Source organism: Sus scrofa, chromosome 5 (genome assembly GCF_054392235.1).
Source record: "Sus scrofa isolate SSC_HxYL_T2T_F1_AM1 chromosome 5, Sscrofa_HxYL_maternal_Yorkshire_Landrace_v2.0, whole genome shotgun sequence".
Lineage (NCBI taxonomy): Eukaryota > Metazoa > Chordata > Mammalia > Artiodactyla > Suidae > Sus > Sus scrofa.
The window spans coordinates 20,933,642-20,955,495 of record NC_139387.1 but is presented as its reverse complement, the minus strand read 5'-3'; the positions used below and the strand labels follow the sequence as shown (position 1 = coordinate 20,955,495).

The 21,854-nt window shown below is 54.3% G+C and overlaps 2 protein-coding genes across 7 annotated transcripts in view; both read left to right on the top strand.

The window, feature by feature from the left end:
• SP7 (Sp7 transcription factor) overlaps window positions 1–4,953 on the top strand; it is a 39,174-nt gene extending 34,221 nt beyond the window's left edge. For all 6 annotated transcript variants that reach the window (XM_084955813.1, XM_084955814.1, XM_084955812.1 and 3 more), the window contains one exon: window positions 2,044–4,953. In XM_084955813.1, the coding sequence (XP_084811939.1) occupies window positions 2,044–3,321 (1,278 nt within the window). In that variant the 3' untranslated portion in view covers window positions 3,322–4,953. The remainder of the gene's footprint in view (window positions 1–2,043) is intronic.
• A 5,158-nt stretch (window positions 4,954–10,111) lies between these two features.
• AAAS (aladin WD repeat nucleoporin) lies at window positions 10,112–21,827 on the top strand. The gene is made up of 16 exons (XM_003355403.5): window positions 10,112–10,300; window positions 11,214–11,341; window positions 14,601–14,656; window positions 14,973–15,064; window positions 15,264–15,310; window positions 15,815–15,913; window positions 16,208–16,351; window positions 19,333–19,453; window positions 19,770–19,894; window positions 20,066–20,126; window positions 20,284–20,371; window positions 20,556–20,649; window positions 20,732–20,799; window positions 20,944–21,025; window positions 21,142–21,226; window positions 21,346–21,827. Exons 1-16 carry the CDS (start codon window positions 10,178–10,180, stop codon window positions 21,571–21,573), a joined length of 1,641 nt encoding a protein of 546 aa, XP_003355451.2. The 5' UTR covers window positions 10,112–10,177; the 3' UTR covers window positions 21,574–21,827.
• The last annotated feature ends 27 nt before the right edge of the window (window positions 21,828–21,854 follow it).

The window sequence follows — 21,854 nt, the reverse complement described above, 5'->3', positions numbered from 1 at the left end:
TCAGGATCCGAGCCTCGTCTGCAACCTACACCACAGCTCATGGCAACGCTGGATCCTTAACCCACTGAGCAAGGGCAGGGACCGAACCCACAACCTCATGGTTCCTAGTCGGATTCATTAACCACTGCTCCACGACGGGAACTCCTGCACGGTCAGCTTTTGAGGGCATCTTTTTTTTTTTTTTTTTTTTTTTTTAATTTATGGCCATACCCACAGCATATGGAAGTTCCTGGTCCAGGGACTGAATCCGAGCTGCAGCTGAGACCTGTGCCACAGCTGAGATCCTTAATGCACTGCGCCGAGCCAGGGATCGAACCTGTGCTTCCACAGCAACCCAAGCTGATGCATTTGGATTCTTAACCCATTGTGCCAGAGCGGCAACTCCTAGGGCATCTTTTTTCAGTGGGATTCTTAGCAATGGATGTTTGTCTATGCCACCCAGGGATCGAGGAGGGCATCTCCTTGTGGGATGTCCCAAGGCTGACTCAGGGAAGGGTACCATGAGCTCCTGAGGGATGATGATCTCAGGGTGGTTTGGCTTGGTAGCAGCAGCATGATGGGCATGAAGGGAATTTTGTGTTTCTAAAAGACCCCCATGCCCCGCATGTGGTCTCTACATGCTAGGGGATGCTGAGGCACAGAGGAGGGTGGCTGGGAGCCAGGATCTTAGCCACCCCAATTTCCTGCCCCAGAGAGGCACGAGGACCTCGGGCTCCCTGAGCCCTCCCAAAGGGGTCCCAGCTGGCTCCACAAAGCACGAGGTACCCAGTACCCGCTTGAAAGACATTCTTGCCTCAGCCACAGTCCTGGCTTGGCGGCAGCCCTGTTCCCTCTCAATGTCCCAGTGTCTCTGCTGTCGCTTCCTCTTGCTCCCCAGCCCCAGGGTCCCTGCCAAGAGAAAGAGTTTCCTTACCAGGGACATGAGGACGCGGCTTCTGGGAGACCAGGCCACTGCCTGAGTCAGGAGATGAAGCAGAGACAGGAAGTGAATAAGGGGTCAAGCTGGGGAAATCTGGAATGGGGGCAACTACGGTCCCCTAAGACTTGGCCTTCTCTGCCGCCTTCTTTTCGTGCTCTTTCAGCCTCATCTTTCCTCTCCCAGTCCCAGCCATGGCTTCTCCCCACCCACTTCCAGGGATCAGGAGCCCTAATTCTTACCACACCCAGATGCTGCTTCTATCTCTAGTTCTTCTCAAGGCTATTTAAGAAGCATCCCCAGAGTTGCCATTGTGGCTCAGCTGTAATGAATCTGACTAGTATCCATGAGGATGCAGGTTCAATCCCTGGCCTCACTCAGTGGGTTAAGGATCCAGCATTGCTGTGAGCTGTGGTGCAGGTCGCAGGCGTGGTTTGGATCTAGCATTGCTGTGGCTGTGGTGCAGGCTGGCAGCTGCAGCTCCAATTTGACCCCTAGCCTGGGAACATCCTTATGCCACATGTGTGGCCCTGAAAAGAAAGAAAAAAAAAAAAAAGCCAAAAAAGAAGAAGAAGCCTGTCTCATACCTCAGAGAACACCACAGGGAGCCCTGCTCTGCTTCCTGCCTCCTCGGTTGGGTATTAGGCTGCTGTCTTGGTCCTCTGCTCTCCCCCCCACCCCGCCCCATCTTTTTGCCTTTTCTAGGGCTGCTTCCCACAGCATATGGAGGTTCCCAGGCTAGGGGTCTAATCAGAGCTGTAGCCCGCCAGAGCCACAGCAACGCTGGATCTGAGCTGGGTCTGCGACCTACACCACAGCTCACGGCAACACCAGATCCTTAACCCACTGAGCAAGGCCAGGGATGGAACCCCGAAACCTCATGGTTCCTAGTCGGACTCCTTAACCACTGCGCCATGACGGGAACTCCTGGTCCTCTGCTCTTTTTCCAGACTCCTTCTGAGCGTTGTCCTGGGCGCCAGTCCTGCTCCTCCCCCCACCCCCTTCCCTCTGGTTCCCCATCCACTTCAACCTTTCCTTGACCCCTTTGCTCGGTTCTCCAGGTCTCTGGGTTCCGGTCCTGCGCGTTTCCTCCTCTGCTCCTAAGCAATGCTCCCCTCTCTCCACAGGAGGAAGCTCACTATGGCTCCAGTCCCCTGGCCATGCTGACGGCGGCGTGCAGCAAATTTGGTGGCTCCAGCCCTCTGCGGGACTCAACGACTCTGGGCAAAGCAGGCACAAAGAAGCCATACTCTGTGGGCAGTGACCTTTCGGCCCCCAAAACCATGGGGGATGCCTACCCAGCCCCCTTTTCAAGCACCAATGGGCTCCTGTCACCTGCAGGCAGTCCTCCAGCACCCACCTCGGGCTATGCCAATGACTACCCTCCCTTTTCCCACTCATTCCCTGGGCCCACGGGCAGCCAGGACCCTGGGCTACTAGTGCCCAAGGGGCACAGCTCTTCTGACTGCCTGCCCAGTGTCTACACCTCCCTGGACATGGCACACCCCTATGGCTCCTGGTACAAGGCAGGCATCCACGCAGGCATCTCACCAGGCCCAGGCAATGCACCCACGCCTTGGTGGGACATGCACCCTGGGGGCAACTGGCTAGGTGGAGGGCAAGGCCAGGGTGATGGGCTTCAAGGGACACTGCCCACAGGCCCTGCTCAGCCTCCACTGAATCCCCAGCTGCCCACCTACCCTTCCGACTTCGCCCCCCTCAATCCAGCCCCCTACCCAGCTCCCCACCTCCTGCAGCCGGGACCCCAGCATGTCTTGCCCCAAGATGTCTATAAACCCAAGGCGGTGGGCAACAGCGGGCAGCTGGAGGGTAGTGGTGGAGCCAAACCCCCTCGCGGTGCAGGCACAGGGGGCAGTGCTGGCTACGGCGGCAGTGGAGCCGGGCGCTCCTCCTGCGACTGCCCCAACTGCCAGGAGCTAGAGCGCCTGGGGGCGGCAGCGGCCGGGCTGCGGAAGAAGCCGATCCACAGCTGCCACATCCCCGGCTGCGGCAAGGTGTACGGCAAGGCCTCGCATCTGAAGGCCCACTTGCGCTGGCACACGGGCGAGAGGCCCTTCGTCTGCAACTGGCTCTTCTGCGGCAAAAGGTTCACGCGTTCGGACGAGCTGGAGCGCCACGTGCGCACTCATACCCGGGAGAAGAAGTTCACCTGCCTTCTCTGCTCCAAGCGCTTTACCCGAAGCGACCACCTGAGCAAACACCAACGCACCCACGGCGAGCCGGGCCCAGGCCCCCCTCCCAGCGGCCCCAAGGAGCTGGGCGAGGGCCGCAGCGCCGCCGGGGAAGAGGAGGCCAGCCAGACGCCCCGACCTGCGGCCTCGCCGGCACCCCCAGAGAAAGCCCCTGAAGGCAGCCCAGATCAGAGTAACCTGCTGGAGATCTGAGCCCGGTGGAGGTCTCCAGCCCCCCGGGCTGCCTTGCCAGCCCCTCCTGGCTCTGTGGACCACTGCTTGCCCCTCATCTCCTCTGCCCCACGCATGCTGCCCCTCAGGACTCTCTCTGCCTCTTCTCTGGCCCTTTTGGGCCTGGGGGTCTCCCTGCACGCTGCCCCAGCTCACTTCCTCCCCTTGCCCCGAGCCCATTCCGCAGTTCCGCAAACTGCTCTCAGGCCCTCACCTCGTGCCTTCCCAAGCTCTTTCCCCATCGCCACTCTTTCTCTCTCCTCTGCTCTGACCACACCAAGTCACCTTCCCTCCATTTGGGCTCCCAACGGTTTCTTTCTCCATCTCACGAACTCCTTAACCCGCATCCTTTTTGTTTCCCAGGCTTATTTACCACTATCCCTTAGCTTCCAGGCTCCACTCTTCCCAACTTCGAAGTCCACTGCCTTCCATGCTCCAGAGCGTTCTTCCTTTTTTCAAACACAATGATGATGATGATGATAATTTATTGCCCCCTGGTGGCCTCTTCATTAGGGACCAGAGTTGGGGGATTGGGGTAAGTGACCTGGCAGGGAGCAGGGTGCCAAGAGGGGGGCAGACCAGTGGGGATCTGATCCCAAAGATGGGGTGACCCCAGGGTCAGGGAGGCTGCCCCCAGGCCTGTATATTTAACCCCTATATTCCAAGAGAAATGAATAGTAATAATAATAATTCTATTTATCATAAGTTATGATGACAGGTCAGGTAGAGTGAGCTGGGGAGGGAAGGGGGTCCATTTCTGCTATGGAAATTTTAACCAAATGCATCTCTGTCTAGAAAAAGTGATAGTGGAGATCCTGTTAATAGCATTTCTATCTTCAGGGTCTCAGTTAATGGTGTTTCTCTTAATGGAATCTCTGCTAATAGGTTTGATTAGCTAGATCTCTGTTAAAGAGTTGATGGAGTATCTCCCACTTAAGGGATCCCTAAATATTTCTAGCCCCGCCCAGAAGCTGTGAAACCTCAAGTCCTATGGAGGGGAGGACTGGAATGTACCCCAGCTCCCTTGACCCCAGAGCAGGTTCTTCCACTGCCCCTCCCCTGACACCGTGACCCCATCAGGCTAATCCCTCGTTGCCATGGTAACGGAGAGCTTGCAGCTGCCATTTTAGAAATGCTCTTTGGGGAAGCCCACCTAACCGGAGGAGGACATTGGCTTGGAGGTGCCTCTCCTGAAGAATAGGTGGGGAAGGCTGTCTCTGGGATCAGGTCAAGTAAATCAAGTATTTATTGAGCGCCTACTCTGTGCAAGGCACTGTGTTAGGCTGGTGCCTAGAAGCCATGAGAAAGAAGAATTTAGTCAGCTAGAGGTCCCCAAGCTGACTTGGGGGTGCGTCCACAGGCCCCCAACCTGGGACTTATGATGCTTCCAACTCCACCTCCAGTGACTTTTAAAGCCGCTTCGTGCCTTTGAATGCCTTTCCTGTGACTTTGGATCCTCCTTTTCTATCTCTTCCTCCCTAAAGGCCCCAAGTTAAAGGGTTAAGGCCGCTGGAGCTTGGGGAGAGGGTAAAGTGGTGGAAGGGAAGGGATCATGCCCTCATGGAGTCTTTTTTTGTTTTATTTAATAAATAAAAGTTCGATTTTAAATTTTAACCTGGTGAGAAAAGAGGAAGAGGAGGGGAGAAGGGTCAGCCACAGGATTTCTCCTTGGCAAACTGGGGAGTCCCCGCGGGCATTGCGTCGCGCCGGTTTGCATCTTATGCCGCGGGTAGAAAACTTGGGCAGCCCGGTCCCGCGGCGGAGTTCAGTATTTGACAGCCCAGAGCTCTCTGCGAGGGTAGGGAGGTTTCTTCCCCGGCTCTTCCTCGGGCTCGGTACCTGCGGACCTGGCCGGGGCAGCGGAAGGGCCGACCGCGGACCCCGCTGTCGCCGTGCGGACCACCGCGCCGCCCGGGCCGGGCGAGGTGCGGCTCCCGCGGGCAGACCCTCCTGGCACGTAACCCGCCCCCGGCCCCGGGCCTGCAATCAGTCGTGCCCGCCACGGAGTTAGCAGAGGAACAAAAGCCACTCTGTGGCGGCCAGCCCCCAGCCACAATAGGGCTTTGTGCGGCCCCCGCCCCCTAGGGCTCCCCCGCCGGGCGGAGGGGCGCACGGGCTGCTCCCTTAGCCTGGGCCCGACTGCAGGCGGCGCCCGGGTCCGCCGGTGCCCCTCGCGGGCTCGGCGGAGGCGCTGGAGCGGGGGAGGGGTCAGCGGGTCCCTGGCGGCCCCCTCCCCCACCCGCCCCGCTCCAGGTGCGAAACCGCCTGCCCTCCCGCGGGGCGCGGGGCTTCAAAGGTGCTTTGAAGAAGGATCCGAGTTCCGAGGACTCTCAGGCTGGCCGGGGGCCGCGGCGGAAGAGGGACTGGGAGAGGGCGGGGGACGCCGGGGAGCTGGGCTTCGAGTGGGGGCGGCCCGAAGTGGACCCCCGGGCTCGGCCGCCGTCCCGCGGGGCCGGCTCCCCGGGACCCCCCAGGGCCTAGCCCTCTCGCCTCCCGGGTCTCCGCCTGTCCGGTGCCAGTTCCCGCCCGCCGCAGCCTCGCAGTCCCCCACCTCCCCCGCCCCTCGGTCCCTTTCATCTTCTCTAGACTCCGCTTGGGGTTTTGCTGGTTTCTGGGAGATAAAAACCGCCTCAAATAGCGGCGGCGCGCTGCCAGGACAAACAGGGCCGGGCGGGCCATGTGCGCCTGGTTACGGGCCCCGGGCTGGGGCGCCGGGCTTCGGCGCGCCCGGGAAGGGGCGGCGGGCCAAGGTCCAGGCACCCAGGCTCCCGCGATCCTCCCGCCTTCCAAAGTGGGGCATCCACTGGAAAGTTTCAGAGAGCGTCCTGAGCACTGCCTCGGTTTCCTGCCCAGGTCGTAGGGAGGGGCCCCAGTGGAGACCGCCCGCTAAGAGCTCTGCGCCCCCGGGGCGTTGGGTCACAGTCACTGTGTCACTGGGGCCGCCGCGCCCCCTGGTGAAGTTAGTGGGGAGTGCGCTAGGCCCGGACTTAAGTCTCCCAAGAATCTGCCAATTGTGAAAAACCGTTCGGCAAATGTTAAATAAGCTGTACGGGGGAGGCGGAGTATGAATACACAGAGAACTGTTCCTTCTGTCCAGGTGACATTACAGGGTAAGAGGCAGACCCCTAACTGATAATTATAACACGATCTGATGATGAAAATCAGGCTTTTTTTTTTTTTTTTTTTTTAATCTCTCCTGGGGCCACACGAGATTCCCAGGCTAGGGGTCTAATCGGAGCTGTAGCTGCCAGCCTACGCCAGAGCCACAGCAACGCGGGATCTGAGCCGTGTCTGCAACCTACACCACAGCTCAGGGCAACGCTGGATCCTTAACCCACTGAGGGAGGCCAGGGATCAAACCCTCAGCCTCATGGTTCCTAGTCGTTTTCCTTAACCACTGAGCCATGACGGGAACTCCCTGAAAATCAGGCTTTATTGAAGGGAGGGAGGAAGCTGCAGGCCCAGGCTATAATGAGCTCTTGGGGTATCAGTTTGGATGGTTTCATGGCTAAGATACAAACAAAATGGAGTTCCCAGTATGGCTCAGTGGAAATGAATCTGACCAGTATCCATGAGAACAAAGGTTCATCCCTGGCCTCACTCAGTGGGTTAAGTATCCAGTGAGCTGGAGTTCCCATTGTGGCTGAGTGGTTAACAAATCCGACTAGGAACCATGAGGTTTCAGGGTTCAATCCCTGGCCTCGCTCAGTGGGTTAAAGATCCGGCGTTGCCCTGAGCTGTGGTGTAGGTCGCAGACGCGGCTCGGATCCCTCGTTGCTGTGGCTGTGGCCTAGGCCAGCGGCTACAGCTCTGATTAAACTCCTAGCCTGGGAACTTCCATATGCAGCAGGTGCGATGCTAAAAAGACAAAATAAATTTTTTTAATAAATAAAAGAGAATTTCACGTTGTAGCACAGCAGATGTGAATCCGACTAGGAACCACAGGTTTGATTCCTGGCCAGTGGCAACAGCTCTGATTAGACCCGTAGCCTGGGAACCTCCATATGCTGTGGGTGCGGCCCTAAAAAGATAAAAATACAAAATAAATAAATAAATAAATAAAAGATACAAACAAAGAATTTGTGAGTGGCTTTCACTGCACTCCATCAATCTGTCAGAGTTACGGACAACCACTTTTCCTTGAAACCTCTACTGCTTCTCCCTCTCAAGGAGAATTTTCCCAGCCAATTTCTCCAAACTACCCCCAGTTTTTACATTCTGCTTTCTTTTTCTCTTTCTCCCTTTTGTTTTTTTTACGGCCACAGGTGTGTCATATGGAAGTTCCCAGTCCAAGAGTCAAATGGGAGCTGTAGCTGCTGGCCAGATCCGAGCAGTGTCTGTGACCTTCAGGACAGCTCATGGCAGCGACGGATCCTTTAACCCAATGAGCAAGGCCGGGGATCAAACCAGCATTCTCATGGATCCTAGTCAGGTTTGTGACCACTGAACCACGACGGGAACTCCCTCCCTCTCTTTCTTGCTGTGCCCATGGCATGAGGAAACTCCCAGGCCAAGGATCAAACCTGCCCCACAGCAGTGACCAGAGCCACAGCAGTGACGAGGTCAGATCCATAGCTCGCTGAGCCACACAGGAATTCCACTGCTTTTTAAGTTTTCTGTGAATTCCCAAGTGACAGTGAGCTATTTAAGCGGGGGAGATACTCAGTGTTGTCTGTGCAGTATCACCTGGGTCTTTTTGGAAACACAGCCTCAGAGCTCTGCCCCCAAATTTGCATTTTAACAAGTTTCTCAGGTGAATCTTCTGTCCATTAACATTCTGGAGCCCCTTGTTTTCTGACCCAGGAATAATTCTCTTGGAGGGAACGTTTCAGGTAGAAAGGTGGAGCAGACACAGAACTCCTGGGGAGTTCCCCTCGTGGCTCAGTGGTTAACGAACCTGATTAGGAACCTTGAGGCTGCGGGTTCGATCCCTGGCCTCGATCAGTCAGTTGAGGATCCGGTGTTGCCATGAGTGACCTGTGGTGTAGGTTGCAGATGGGGCTCAAATCCCATGTGGCTGTGGCTGTAGGCTGGCAGCTACACTTCTGATTCAACCCCTAGTCTGTCTGGGAACTTCCATATGCTGTGGTGTGGGTGTGGCCCTAAAAAGCAAAAAAAAAAAAAAAAAGTCTCCTGGATTATCCAATGAGACTGGCTGCTTTTGGGAGTGGGGACTGTGCCTTATGCAGTTCTGTGTTCTCAGAACTTGGTCCTTGGAATTGCTCATTAAAATTTGTTAAATGAGTGAACCAATGCCCATGGTCACCTAGTTCATGGCAGAGTTATGGCTAATCCTCACCGATATCTGTTTCGCACTTTACAATTTATTAAATGGCTTCATTTCCATTATTTTTACGGGAAACAACCATGTGTAATAACTAGGACACTGCAAGGGAGGGAGCTGAGGTCCAAAGAATTCAATGATTTTTCTGAAGTTATACAGCTGTAAGAAGAGGACCCCCCCCCCAGGCATTCTCTTGTGGCGCAGCAGGTTAAGGAACTGCCATTGTCACTGCAGTGGCTTAGGTCACTGTTGTGGAGCAGGTTCGATCCCTGGTCTGGGAATGGCCATATGCCTCTGACACGACCAAAGGAAGAAAAGGAAGAGGAGTCTTCATTCTGTATTAGACTCTCCAATTCTAGTTCCATTCTTTGTAGCTACAGTAGGATCAATCTCACTTTTTTTTTTTTTTTTTTTGGAGGGGGGGTGCTGCTGGTGGTTTAGGCACAAGTTCCTGGGCCAGAGACTGAATGTGCAGCACAGTAGCAACCCAAGCCACAGCAGTGACAACACAAGATCCTTAACCTGCTGAATCACAGGAAACTCCAATCTCACTTTTTAAAATATGAGTTTCAGGAGTTCCCGTCATAGCTCAGTGGTTAACGAATCCGACTAGTAACCATGAGGCTGCGGGTACGATCCCTGGCCTTGCTCAGCAGGTTGAGGATCCAGCGTTGCCTGAGCTGTGGTGTAGGTCGCAGACAAGGCTCAGATCCCACGTGGCTGTGGCTGTGGTGTAGCCTGGCAGCTACAGTTCCGATTCAACCCCTAGCCTGGGAACCTCCATATGCTGTGGGTGCAGCCGTCAAAAGACAAAAGACCAAAAAAAAGCACCTAGTTTTGGTATTTTTTGGTCAGATCTCCCTGTGCCTCACTTTCCTCATGGTGACAGAACAGTACCCACCTCATGGGGTTGTTACAAAGATTATACAAGCACTTATAATAAGTGCTCAGGAAATGTTAAGTTTCCCAGCTGTTCCCACTTTTCCTTCCAGGAGGCTTAACTCTCTGGGCTCTAGTTTCGGGCGAGCGCAACACTCTCCCTCCCAAGGCGCTCCACCTGACCTTCCTTCAGCTTTCCAGCCAGCTAGCTGCCCGTAACACAGCGGGTATTTTCCTCTGGGCGATCCACAGTCCTAGGAGGGTTTAATTAGGTACTTCCCTGAACGTGGCTTATTTTGGGCTTTCCGAGAGCTGAGAGTGAGTGGGGGACGGTGTTTGGGAATTCGGAACTGGGAAAAACAGCAGTCTCATAGGAAAAAAAGAAAACAAAGCAAACCAACACTCCGACCTTCAACTAGGGGTCGGCTCTACGGACTGCCTGCGTCTCTCCCCCTCCGGCCGCCAGGCGGCGCGCGAGGACGCCCCGGAAGTCTGTCCTGGGACTGCGCGTGCGTCCTCTTTCTCCGTTGCCCTTCCACTCACTTCCGTTGAGCTTTGCAACGTCTTTTGTCCCAGGCGGCTACCCGTACGCATCCGAATCTAGCCCGGGAACTAAGAGACGGAGGAGCGGGATCCGCGAGTTTACTGATTCCGGACCTCCTGGGGACCTGCAAGATGTGCTCCTTGGGGTTGTTCCCTCCGCCGCCGCCTAGGGGACAAGTCACCCTATACGAGCACAATAACGAGCTGGTGACAGGCAGTAGCTATGAGAGTCCGCCTCCTGACTTCCGGGGCCAGGTGGCCGGGGCGAGGAGGGAGGGGACCTACAGGCATGGGGGGCGGAGTCGGAGAGAATCGGGGAGCAGAGGCTGTGTGACAGGGGCGGGGTTGCGGTCCCCAGACTGGAGGGCTGGAAATAGTCTGGCCCCGGCTGGAGAAGAATAGAAGGGCTGAAATGTATTTTAGTGGGATTGTTGGATGAAGGATGCTGAGAAGCTGTGGGGCAGGCCCAGAAAGAACGGAGAGAGTGAATGTAGGGGATGTGAGGGTGCAAGAGAACTTCGGAAAAGTTGGAGACGGTGTCTGGGAGAACTAGGAAGGCACAACCGCAACCTGGGGAGTTTTTCCGCTGCGCTTTTCCTGGGAAGGAAAAGGAAGAGAAACTGACGTTTATTGAGATTTTGCTATGTAAGGTGGAGGCTCCGAGTCAGGTGTTCTCCACAGATGTTTTAATAATATGTTTTTTTGCTTTTTAGGGCCGCACCCTAGGCATATGGAAGTTCTCAGGCTAGGGGTTGAATTGGAGCTGCAGCTGCTGGCCTACACTACAGCCACTGCAATGCAGCATCGGACACACGTCTGTGCCCTACACCACAGCTCATGGCAACGCCAGATCCATATCCCACTGAGTAAGGCCAAGGATCAAACCTGCATCTTCATGGGTACTAGTCGGATTTGTTCCTGCTGTGCCACAATGGGAACTCTTTTAATAATGTGATTTAATAATCACAACAACCCTATGAAATATTATTGTAGTTTTACAGATAAGGGAGCTAAGACCTGTTTCCCAGTCCCACAAGTGTATTTGTGGACCTGGAAACGGGTCCCTGGGGCCTCTTCCCCTCAGCCCAGCTATAGGTCCAGTAGGGAGTTCAGTAGAGATCTGGGGAAGAGACTAACTCAGTGTTATACCTCTCACTTCTGGCTCCAGTGGATCAATCTACCTGTCCTAAACCTGACCAAGGATCCCTTGAAGACCCCCGGAAGGCTGGACCATGGCACAAGAACTGCTTTCATCCACCACCGGGAGCAAGTGTGGAAGAGATGCATCAACATTTGGTGAGACATGGCCCCGGGTCTCCTGGGCCATGGTCTGCAGATCCTGGAGGAAATGAGGTCACCATCCCTCTCCCTCCGCCTTGGGCTTCCTGGCCCTCTCTAGCTCACAGCTGTCTCTCATTCAGCGTATTGGGTCATCAGTCCCTTGTGTGGAACTGAAGGCTGTGCATTTCATCTCCAGTGTCTTGCCTGCCTTTCTGGTTTGATTTTGTGAACCTGCTCCCTCATGTGATTATCACTTTCAGAGCCTTTACCTGAAACTCAGCAAGGTATAAGATTGGAGCCAATAACCTCATGTGTAGGTCATTCTTTTTTTTTTTTCAGGGCCGCACCTGCAGCATGTGGAAGTTCCCAGGCTAGGGGTTGAATCAGAGCTACAGCAGCTGCTGACCTACACCATAGCCGCAGCAACTCGGGATCCGAGCCGCACCTGTGACCTGCACCACAGCTCATGGCAGTGCCGGATCCTTAACCCACTGAGCAAGGCCAGGGAGCAAACCTGTATCCTCATGGATACTAGTTGGGTTCCTTACCGCTGAGCCACAACAGGAACTCCAAAGTCATTTGTTTTTCATGTGTATCGACAGAGCCATACTGCCTGGAGTCAATTCCTGGCTGTGCCGCTCTAGCTGTGTGACCTTGGGCAAGTTACTTAATCACTCTGTTCCTCAGTTTCATCTTCCATAAAATGGAACCTATCTTACAAGGTTGTAGTGATGATTTTGTTTGTTTGTTTTTTAGGGCCGCACCTGCGGGATATGGAGGTTCCCAGGCTAGGGGTCCAATGGGAGCTACAGCTGCAAGCCACAGCCACAGCAATGCTAGATCCGAGCTGCGTCTTTAACCTACATCACAGCTCACAGCAACACTGGATCCTTAACCCACTGAGGGAGGCCAGGGATCAAACCTGCAACCTCATGGTTCCTAGTTGGATTCATTTCCGCTGTGCCATGACGGGAACTCCTATAGTGATGATTAATTGAGTAAAACACTTAGAGAACCGTGCTTGGCCCATGTTAATCCCTTCAAGAGTTAGCCTTTGTTATTATCATTGTCACGTGTCGGATGAATTCCTATAAGTGAAGTAGCTGGATTCAAAGGGTATGTTCATTTGTAATTTCATGAACTGTTACCATATAGTCCCTTTTTTAAGCTGTACATATTTACACACCCATCAGCAGTGTATGAGAGTGCCTGTTTCCCAGCACGTGTGCTGTTGAACTTTGCTATCTGGTACTGCGTTGCAGTTTAATTCACGTGTCTCTCCTTGTGTGATGTTTTCATGGTCTGAGAAGTCATTCTCATTTCCTGCCTGTCTAGCTGCTGCTTCTCTTCCTGATGTGTCTCTCTTTGGCCACACGTGTGACATGCAGAAGTTCCCAGGCCAGGAATTGAACCCGAGCCACAGCAGTGGCAAAAGCCACAGCCGTGACAATGCCAAATCCTTAACCTCTAGGCCAGCAGGGAGCGCCCCTGATGTTTCTTAAATGTTGGGGTCCTGTGCTGGCCTTGTGATTGACGCGCCACACCTGGGTGTTCCCTCGTCTGCCCAACACCCCCACTCGGATCATCCACAGGCTTCACACACTCAGTGTGTTCACAATCAGTCTCTTCATTTCTCTTCAAACCAGCTTTTTTTTTTTTTTTTTTTTTTTTTAGGGCTGCACCCGCGGCATATGGAGGTTCCCAGGCTAGGGGTCGAATTGGGGCTACAGCCTCTGGCCTACGTCACAGCCGTGGCAACCTACACCACAGCTCATGGCAATGCCCGGATCTTTAACCCACTGAGCGAGGCCAGGGATCAAACCCGAAACCTCATGGTTCCTAGTCGGATTCATTTCTGCTGTGCCACAACAGGAACTCCCCAAACCAGCTCCTTCCTTGTGTTTTTCATCTCACGGAATAGCCTTTCTAGTCTTCCAGGAGCAAGCAGTTTGAGTGTAGGCTCTGGGGCAGACAGACAGGTTGAATCCTGACTCTGCTTCTTCTTACCTAGTTCACCTTGGTAATTAACCTCTACACGCTCTGTTCTCTCATCTAAACATGCAGATGATAACGATATCTGTTTTGTGGGGTTGTGATAATGGCTGCATTAGATGATGCCTGTGAAGCACCTGGCCAGCCCCGGCACACTGTCAGCAGTATTAGCTGCTATAATTATCACCCCCGTGTTTTCCTTGATATTACTCTTTACCTTACTAATTTCTGATTAGTTCCTCAAAGCCTGTCTATTCTTCTTCCTCAAGCTCTTAAATCTGTAATCTTTTTTCTGTCTTCAGTGGCCGAGGCCACATTGGCCTTTTCTTCTGGATTCCTGAAGTAGCCTCTTAACCCATCTCTTTCTCTCCATTCTTGTCCTCTTTTAATCTGCAGCCAGAGTGATCTTTCTAAAATGCCAGCATGATCAGCTTATTCCTCTGCTTAAACGGCTACTGTGGCTTTTCATTCACTGTCTTAGGGCAAGTCTCGTTTTTTTGTTTTTTGTCTTTCTGTCATTTCTAGGGCCACTCCTACGGCACATGGAGGTTCCCAGGCTAGGGGTCAAATCAGAGCTGCAGCCACCAGCCTACGCCACAGCAACGCCAGATCGGAGCCGCGTCTGCAACCTACACCACAGCTCACGGGAACACTGGATCCTTAACCCACTGAGCAAGGCCAGGGATCGAACCCGCAACCTCATGGTTCCTAGTCGGATTCGTTAACCACTGAGCCACGACGGGAACTCCAAGTCTCGGTTTTTTGATATGTGCACAAAGCTCTAAAAGACCTCTAAGACTTGCTTGTCTCTTTGGTGAAATGGGCAGAATTAAAGGACAATAGGGAATTCCTGTGGCTCAGCAATAACAAACCCATCTGGTGTTCTCAAGGATGTGGGTTCCATCCCTGTCCTCACTCGGTAGGTTAAAGATCCTGCTGTTGCTGTGGTGTGGGCCAGCAGGTGCAGCTCTGATTTGAGCCCTAGCTTGGGAACCTCTTTATGCTGCAGATGCGGCCCTAAAAAGCAAAAAAAAAAAAAAAAAAGAAAAGAAAAGAAAAGGGATCTATACTACAGCTCACGGCAATGTCAGATCCTTAACCCACTGAGCAAGGCCAGGGATTGAACCTGCAACCTCATGGTTCCTAATTGGTTCGTTTCCACTGCGCCACGACAGGAACTCGTAAGTGTTCTTATTTTTAAAACTGTTTATTGAACGAGTGGATGAACTTAGAGGGGAGACTGAAGGGATGAGAGTAATCTGACTCACAGCTTCCTTTTCAGGCGCGATGTGGGTGTTTTTGGGGTGCTGAATGAAATTGCAAACTCGGAGGAGGAGGGTGAGTAGGTTCGCCTCGATCCTTCTCTAGTTTTATGGTTGCCATCTCCCCTCCGTATTCTCCCTAATTCATCCCCATACCTGTTGGTCCTACCTTTCCCTTTAGCCCCATGTGGCTTGGCCCTGTTATCTCCGCTGGCAGCATCTTCTCTTTCCCCCTGTAGTTACCCCATGTACCCCAGAGTGGTGTCCAGAGCACTCGTTGGGTGGAAGGATGTGGGGAGGGCTTGCCTTCGCTCGAGGGCGCTTGCCCTCGGAGGGTGCCCAGCGAGAGCCCTGCGAATGGGTCAATCATAGCTGCCTCCTCAACCCCGCAGTGTTTGAGTGGGTGAAGACGGCATCCAGCTGGGCCCTGGCCCTCTGTCGATGGGCCTCCTCGCTCCATGGCTCCCTGTTCCCCCATCTGTCTGTAAGTTCGCTTCCTCCCCTGGCCCGCCCCGGCGGCTACTCCCCCCTCCCGCCCCCTCTCCACTTTCTGCCCCTTAAGGTGGTGGCGGGGGGAGGATGGGAAGACCGCACGTGGTGGGAAGAGTCCGGCTGTCCTGTGGGACACGGAGAGGTTAACTCCCTTCCTCCCACCGCATCCTCTGTCCACTTTGTTATGGCAGCTCAGGAGCGAAGATCTGATTGCTGAATTTGCCCAAGTCACAAACTGGTGAGTGGACACACTCTGGGGCTTTGGTGGGGAGGCAGCCCTGAACTCCGGAACTTCTCTGGGGAAGTCAAGGCAGAGACTCCTTCAGCCCCCTCCCAGCTGCTTCCCACATTCTCACTCCTTCTACCTCCCCCAAAAGAAGTACAAGACACAGCGAAAGAGTTTCGTTGTGGCACAGTGGAAACAAGTCCGACTAGTATACAGGAGGATGCGGGTTTGATTGATCCCTGGCCTCGCTCAGTGGGTTAAGGATCCGGCATTGCCATGAGCTGAGCTGTAGGTCGAAGATGTGGCTTGGATCCAGTGTTGCTGTGGCTGTGGCACAGGCTGGCAGCTGCAGCTTCAATTCGACCCCTAGCCTGGGGACTTCCATATGCCACAGATGCGGCCCTAAAAAGCAAAAGAAAACAAAGGAACTGTGAAAAATAATAATGTCCTCACGTGAAAGAAAATCTGGGTCGAGTATGGTGAAGTGTAAGTTCCAACTCTTCACTCCCACCCCAGGTCCAGCTGCTGCTTGCGGGTCTTTGCGTGGCACCCGCACACCAACAAGTTTGCAGTGGCCCTGCTAGATGACTCAATCCGTGTGTACAATGCCAACAGGTATGTGGGGGTGTACAGGGTGGGCTCTGACTCTTCAGTCTGCAAGGTCAGTGCCCCGTCCCTCTCCAGCCCTGGAGCCTGGGGAGTCCTGCACTTCCTGGGCCGGGGGTCAGGGAGGCCCCACAACTGCGTGCTTCCTCTTTCCAGACCCAGCCTTCATCCTGTCCTGTCCCACAGTAGCCCAGGCCCTGGACGATCAACTTTCTCCCCTGGATTTCCCGTCCTCTCCCGCACTCGGCTCCCCTGAGCCTCAGTGTCCCTTCTTTGATTCGGTCTCCTCCCCCTTCGCCCCAGCACCATAGTCCCCTCCCTGAAGCACCGGCTGCAGAGGAACGTGGCGGCGCTGGCCTGGAAGCCCCTCAGCGCCTCCGTCCTGGCGGTGGCCTGCCAGAGCTGCATTCTCATCTGGACTCTGGACCCCACCTCTCTGTCTACCCGGTGAGTGCCGGCTCTCTCAGTCTTAGCTTGGCAAGGGCTGTGGCCATGCCGGGGTGGTGAGGAGGCCTGGGAGATGTTCTTTGTCCTCGTAGCACTTCCCAGGGCTCTGGAAGAGGCGCACCTAAGGCCACCTTGGAGGTGCTGAGAAGCTCTAATCTAGAGGAAGGGCAGAACTAGGGGCTTCTGGGATTGTGGGGAGTGTGTTCCTATGGATGATGGAGTGGAAAGGCTGTCTCTTTTGTTTTGGTTTTTTTGCTTTTTAGGGCCACACCTTCGGCATATGAAAGTTCCCAGGCGAGGGGTCAAGTTGAAGCTGCAGCTGCCTGCCTACACCACAGCCACAGCCATGCAGGATCTGGGCTGTGTCTGCAATCTACACACAGCTCACGGCAACACCAGATCCTTAACCCACTGAGGGATCGAACCCGTGTCCTCACAGATGCTAGTCTGGTTCCTTACCACTGAGCCACAATGAGAACTTCCAAAACTGTCTCTCTCTCTTTTTTTTTTTTTTTTTTTGTCTTTTGTCTTTTTAGGGCCATACTTGCGGCATATGGAGGTTTCCAGGCTAGGGGTCTAATCGGAGCTTCAGCCGCCGGCCTACACCAGAGCCACAGCAATGCAGGATCTGAGCCATGTCTGCGACCTGCACCACAGCTCACGGCAACGCAGGATCCTAACCCACTGAGCGAGGCCAGGGATCAAACCCGAAACTTCATGGTTCCTAGTCGGATTTGTTTCTGCTGTGCCACAACTGGAACACCTTTTTTTTTTTTTTTTTTTTTTTTGCTATACCCATGGCATGCATCAGTTCCCAGGCCAGGGATCAACCTGTGCCACAGCAGGGACAACGCCAGTTCCTTAACCCACTGCACCACAAAAGAACTTGCCCACAATTCTGTTTTAATATTCTAGTCTGCACAAATAATGAATGAGTACATAAAGATATAGTGAATATTTTTTCAACACTGTTTGTAATAATAAAAAATTATAGGGAGTTCCTGCCGTGGTGTGGTGGGTTAAGAATCTGGCTACAGCGGCCCAGGCTGATGTAGAGGTACAAGTCCAAGCCCCAGCCTGGCATGGTGGCTAAAGGATCCAGCATTACTGCAGCTCAGATTCAATCCCTGGCCTGGAACTTCCACATGTCTTGGGTGCAGCCATAAAAAAAAGCATTATAAACAGCTGAAATGTCCATTTGTGGAGGTGCGACTGAATAAATTATAGTTCATCTATTTAGTTGAGCCACTGAAAAGAATGAGATGGATGTCTATGAACTGATTTATTGTAAAGTTAATAAGTTGTAGAAGGTCCTTTGTGGCGCAGCAGGTTAAGGATCCGGCATTGTCACCGCACTGGCTCAGGTTGCTGCTGTGGGGAGGTTTGATCCCTGGCCCGGGAATGAAGAAAAAAAGAAAAAAAGTTGAAAAAAAAAAAAGAAAAAAAGTTGTAGACAGTGGTGCAGTGGGTTAAGAATCTGACTGCAGTGGCCCAGGTCAGTGTGGAGGTGCAGGTTCAAGCCCCAGCCTGGCATAGTGGAGTGACTTAAACCTCATTAGAGCTAAAGGTGGTTACTGTTGAGAGAAAAGGGACAGGGTGACATTAATTCAGATTGTAGCCTCTACCTACTGGAGCCCAGTATGTGGCTCTGGAGATAGAAAGCTGACGACCACAGCTGGTGCCTTCAGCTGGCTCCCAGCCTAGGGAGGTCCCTCCCCACACGCGCCACCTTTGACCAGCAAAAGGCGATAATGGGAGCACAGAGGAGGGACAAGGAAAGGGACAAAGATGGCTTTGGGAGTTCTGGGGAGTGACAGATGGCTCTAGAAAGAGAAGTCATTGGAAACTTGAGGTGGTGTCGTGGACGACTTCAGGCTCCAGGCAGCATGGCCCTCTGGGAGAGGGCTCTCATCCAGAGCAGAGCGTGCAATTCCCTAGCTCCACACCTTCTAGCTTTACTGGTCAGAAGTTTTTTTTTTTGTTTTTTTTTTTTTGTCTTTGCCTTTGCTAGGGCTGCACCTGTGGCATATGGAGGTTCCCAAGCTAGGGGTCGAAATGGAGCTGTGGCCGTTGGCCTACACCACAGCCACAGCAGCTCGGGATCCCAGCCGCATCTGCAACCTACATACCACAGGAGTTCCCGTCGTGGCGCAGCAGAAATGAATCTGACTAGGAACCTGACATTTCGGGTTTGATCTCTGGCCTTGCTCACTGGGTTAAGGATCCGGCGTTGCCATGAGCTGTGGTATAGGTCTCAGATGCAGTTCAGATCTAGTGTTGCTGTGGCTGTGGTGTAGGCTGGCGGCTATGGCTCAGATTCGACCCCTAGCCTGGGAACCTCTGTATGCCGCAGGAGCGGCCCTTAAAAACAAAACAAACAAAAAAAATCCTACACCAAAGCTTGTGGCAACACCACATCCCCAACCCACTAAGTGAGGCCAGGGATCGAACCTGCATCCTCATAGATACTAGTTGGATTCGTTTCCACTGAGCCACAATGGGAACTCCCTGGTCAGAAGCTTTTTTTCTGTCTTTTTTTAAGGGCTGCACCTGTGGCATATGGAGGTTCCCAGGATAGGGGTCGAATTGAAGCTACAGCTGCCAGCCTGTGCCACAGCCACAGCAACACCGGATCTTTAACCCACTGAGCAAGGCCAGGGATCGAACCTGCATCCTCATGGATACTAGTCAGATTGTTTCTGCTGAGCCGTGACAGGAACTCCCTGGTCAGAAGTTTTTATCTTTTCAGGCTTACTCCCTTTCATCCTGTTTCTTCTCTGGACCTCCTCCTGGTGACGGCTCTTCCTTTTTTTTTTCCCCTTTTTTAAACTCCATGATCCTTATTCGTGTTTCCCAGCCTGGACTTGAGCTCAGAGTGGTCGCTGGGATTGGGAAGTTCTAGCAGGAGGAGGCACGGGGAGAGAATCACAGGGCTTTCTCTCTGTGGCCTTCTGACTCCGCACCCCCTTTCCCCTCGGCAGACCCTCTTCTGGCTGCGCCCAAGTGCTCTCTCACCCTGGGCACACACCTGTCACCAGCTTGGCCTGGGCCCCCAGCGGGGGGCGGCTGCTCTCAGCTTCTCCTGTGGATGCTGCCATCCTGGTGAGTTGAGCCCCTTCCCTCTTTCGGTCACTTCTGCCACCCCTCAGACTGGAGGAAGGAGCCGCCTTTGCCTGGTGGCGGGAGATACGCCAGGGGAAGGAGACTTTGAACTTAGGCAGGGAGGGCGCTGCAGCCGCTTTTCCCCTCAGATGTAAAATCTCGCCTGCTGTCCTTGTAAATATGAAGCTGTTTCCTCCTGGTGTCCCAGTCCCTTTCCTGCTTCCTCCCCTCTCTGGTCCTCTGCATCCTGAGGAAGGGTAGCCCCCTCTGGGGGGATAGGGATGCCCGAGCTTCCTGTCTCCTGCCCGTCTCTTAGGTGTGGGACGTCTCAACAGAGACCTGTGTTCCGCTTCCCTGGTTTCGGGGAGGCGGGGTCACCAACCTGCTCTGGTCCCCAGATGGCAGCAAAGTCCTGGCTACCACGCCTTCAGCGGTCTTTCGGTGAGTGGGGCCGGGCAGGGCAGGTGGGAATCAGTAACCACTGACCTAGAGAAAGGCAGTAGGCTCCTGGAACAGCCAGTGGCAGCAGCCTTCTGTCCCTGGTCCCATCTTTGACCTGAACCTGGGACGGGCGAGTAAGTTCAAGCTGCGGCCGGCTTCTCTCTGGCGCAGGGTCTGGGAGGCCCAGATGTGGACCTGCGAGAGGTGGCCTACTCTGTCCGGGCGATGTCAGGTAGGAGGGGACTGCGTCAGGCCAGCGGGGTAGGCCAGGCCCGCTCCCTTGAGCCTGCGCCCCCTCCTCTGCTTCTCTTCCTCCCGCTCGCCCCGCTATATTCCATAGACACCCCCCCTCCCCCCGCCCCCGCTCTGCTTTTTGCTCCTGACCCCAGACTGGCTGCTGGAGCCCTGATGGAAGCCGCCTGCTGTTCACTGTGTTGGGGGACCCGCTGATTTACTCCTTGTTGTTCCCAGAACACGGTGAGTCAGGCAGACCCTTCGGATGCAGAGTATTTGGGGTGGTTGGAGGAGGCGGAGACCCTCTGGAATATGTTGCTCTGAAGCATAAAGGGAAGCAAGGAGCTTGGGAGACCTGAGAGGCGTGGATGCCTGTGGTGGCGAGGAGGCCCTTCCCTGCCCCTAAGAGCCTCTGCCTGACCTGCAGGTGAGGGGAAGGGCTGTGTCGGGGGTGCGAAGTCAGCAACCATCGTGGCAGATCTGTCCGAGACAACTGTACAGACACCAGATGGAGAGGAAAGGTGAGCTGCGTAGGTGAGGGGACAGTGAGCCGAAGGTGGCGGGGCCATGCCGAGCCCTCCCAACCTGCTGTTCACCCCGCAGGCTTGGGGGAGAGGCTCACTCCATGGTCTGGGACCCCAGCGGGGAGCGGCTGGCTGTGCTCATGAAAGGTAAGGGGTGGGCAGGAAGGCCTTTGCTCAGCCGCAGGCGTCTTCCATCGGTTTGTTGTATCCGTGGCCTGGCTGCAGTTCCTCCAGCCCCCGCCCCAGGATTCTGCCTCTAGAATGTCCTCCTGCCCTCGCATCCATTTACAGGAAATCCACGGGTCCAGAATGGTAAACCAGTCATCCTCCTTTTTCGCACTCGAAACAGCCCTGTGTTTGAGCTACTTCCTTGGTAAGTGCTGGGCAGGTTACTGGGTGTGGGCTCCTCACTGGCCTTCCCACCCCAAACCGAGAGGACTGCACCTGCTTCTGCCACCAGCAGCCCCCGACCTTTCCTTCTTCCCCCAGTGGCATCATCCAGGGGGAGCCCGGAGCCCAGGCCCAGCTCATCACTTTCCATCCTTCCTTCAATAAAGGAGCTCTGCTCAGCGTGGTGAGTAGGCCAGGCTGCTGGGGTTTGGGGAGCCAAGGGCCATGGCTGCAGGGTTGCTCTGCCTGTGGCCTTCTTTGGGCCCAGGCTCTGATGGAGTCTTCTTTCCCTTCTCTCTGCAGTGCTGGTCCACAGGCCGGATTGCCCACATCCCTCTGTACTTTGTCAATGCCCAGTTTCCACGGTTTAGCCCAGTGTTTGGCCGAACCCAAGAGCCCCCAGCTGGGGCTGGAGGCTCTATTCATGACCTGCCCCTCTTTACTGAGTTGTCCCCAGTCTCTGCCCCTTGGGACCCTCTCCCAGGACCACCCCCTGCTCGGGCTCACTCCCCTCACTCCCACTTCCAATAAAAAAGGTCCTTGGAGGTCCGTGGTGGCTCGGCAGGTTAAGGGTCCAGTACTATCACTGCTGTGGTATGGGTTGGATCCCTGGCCCGGGAACTTCTGCGTGCTGTGGGCTTGGCCAACCTCTCCCCCAACCCCAGAAAACACCAAAACCAATGTCCCGTTTTGTTTTCCACTCAACTATAAGATTCTACCTTTTCTAGAGAGTTGCACTGGGGTATAGTGAAGAAAAAAAAAAAGGCACAGACTTTAGGTTAAAATCTTGTCTCTCACTTTTTAGTCACTTC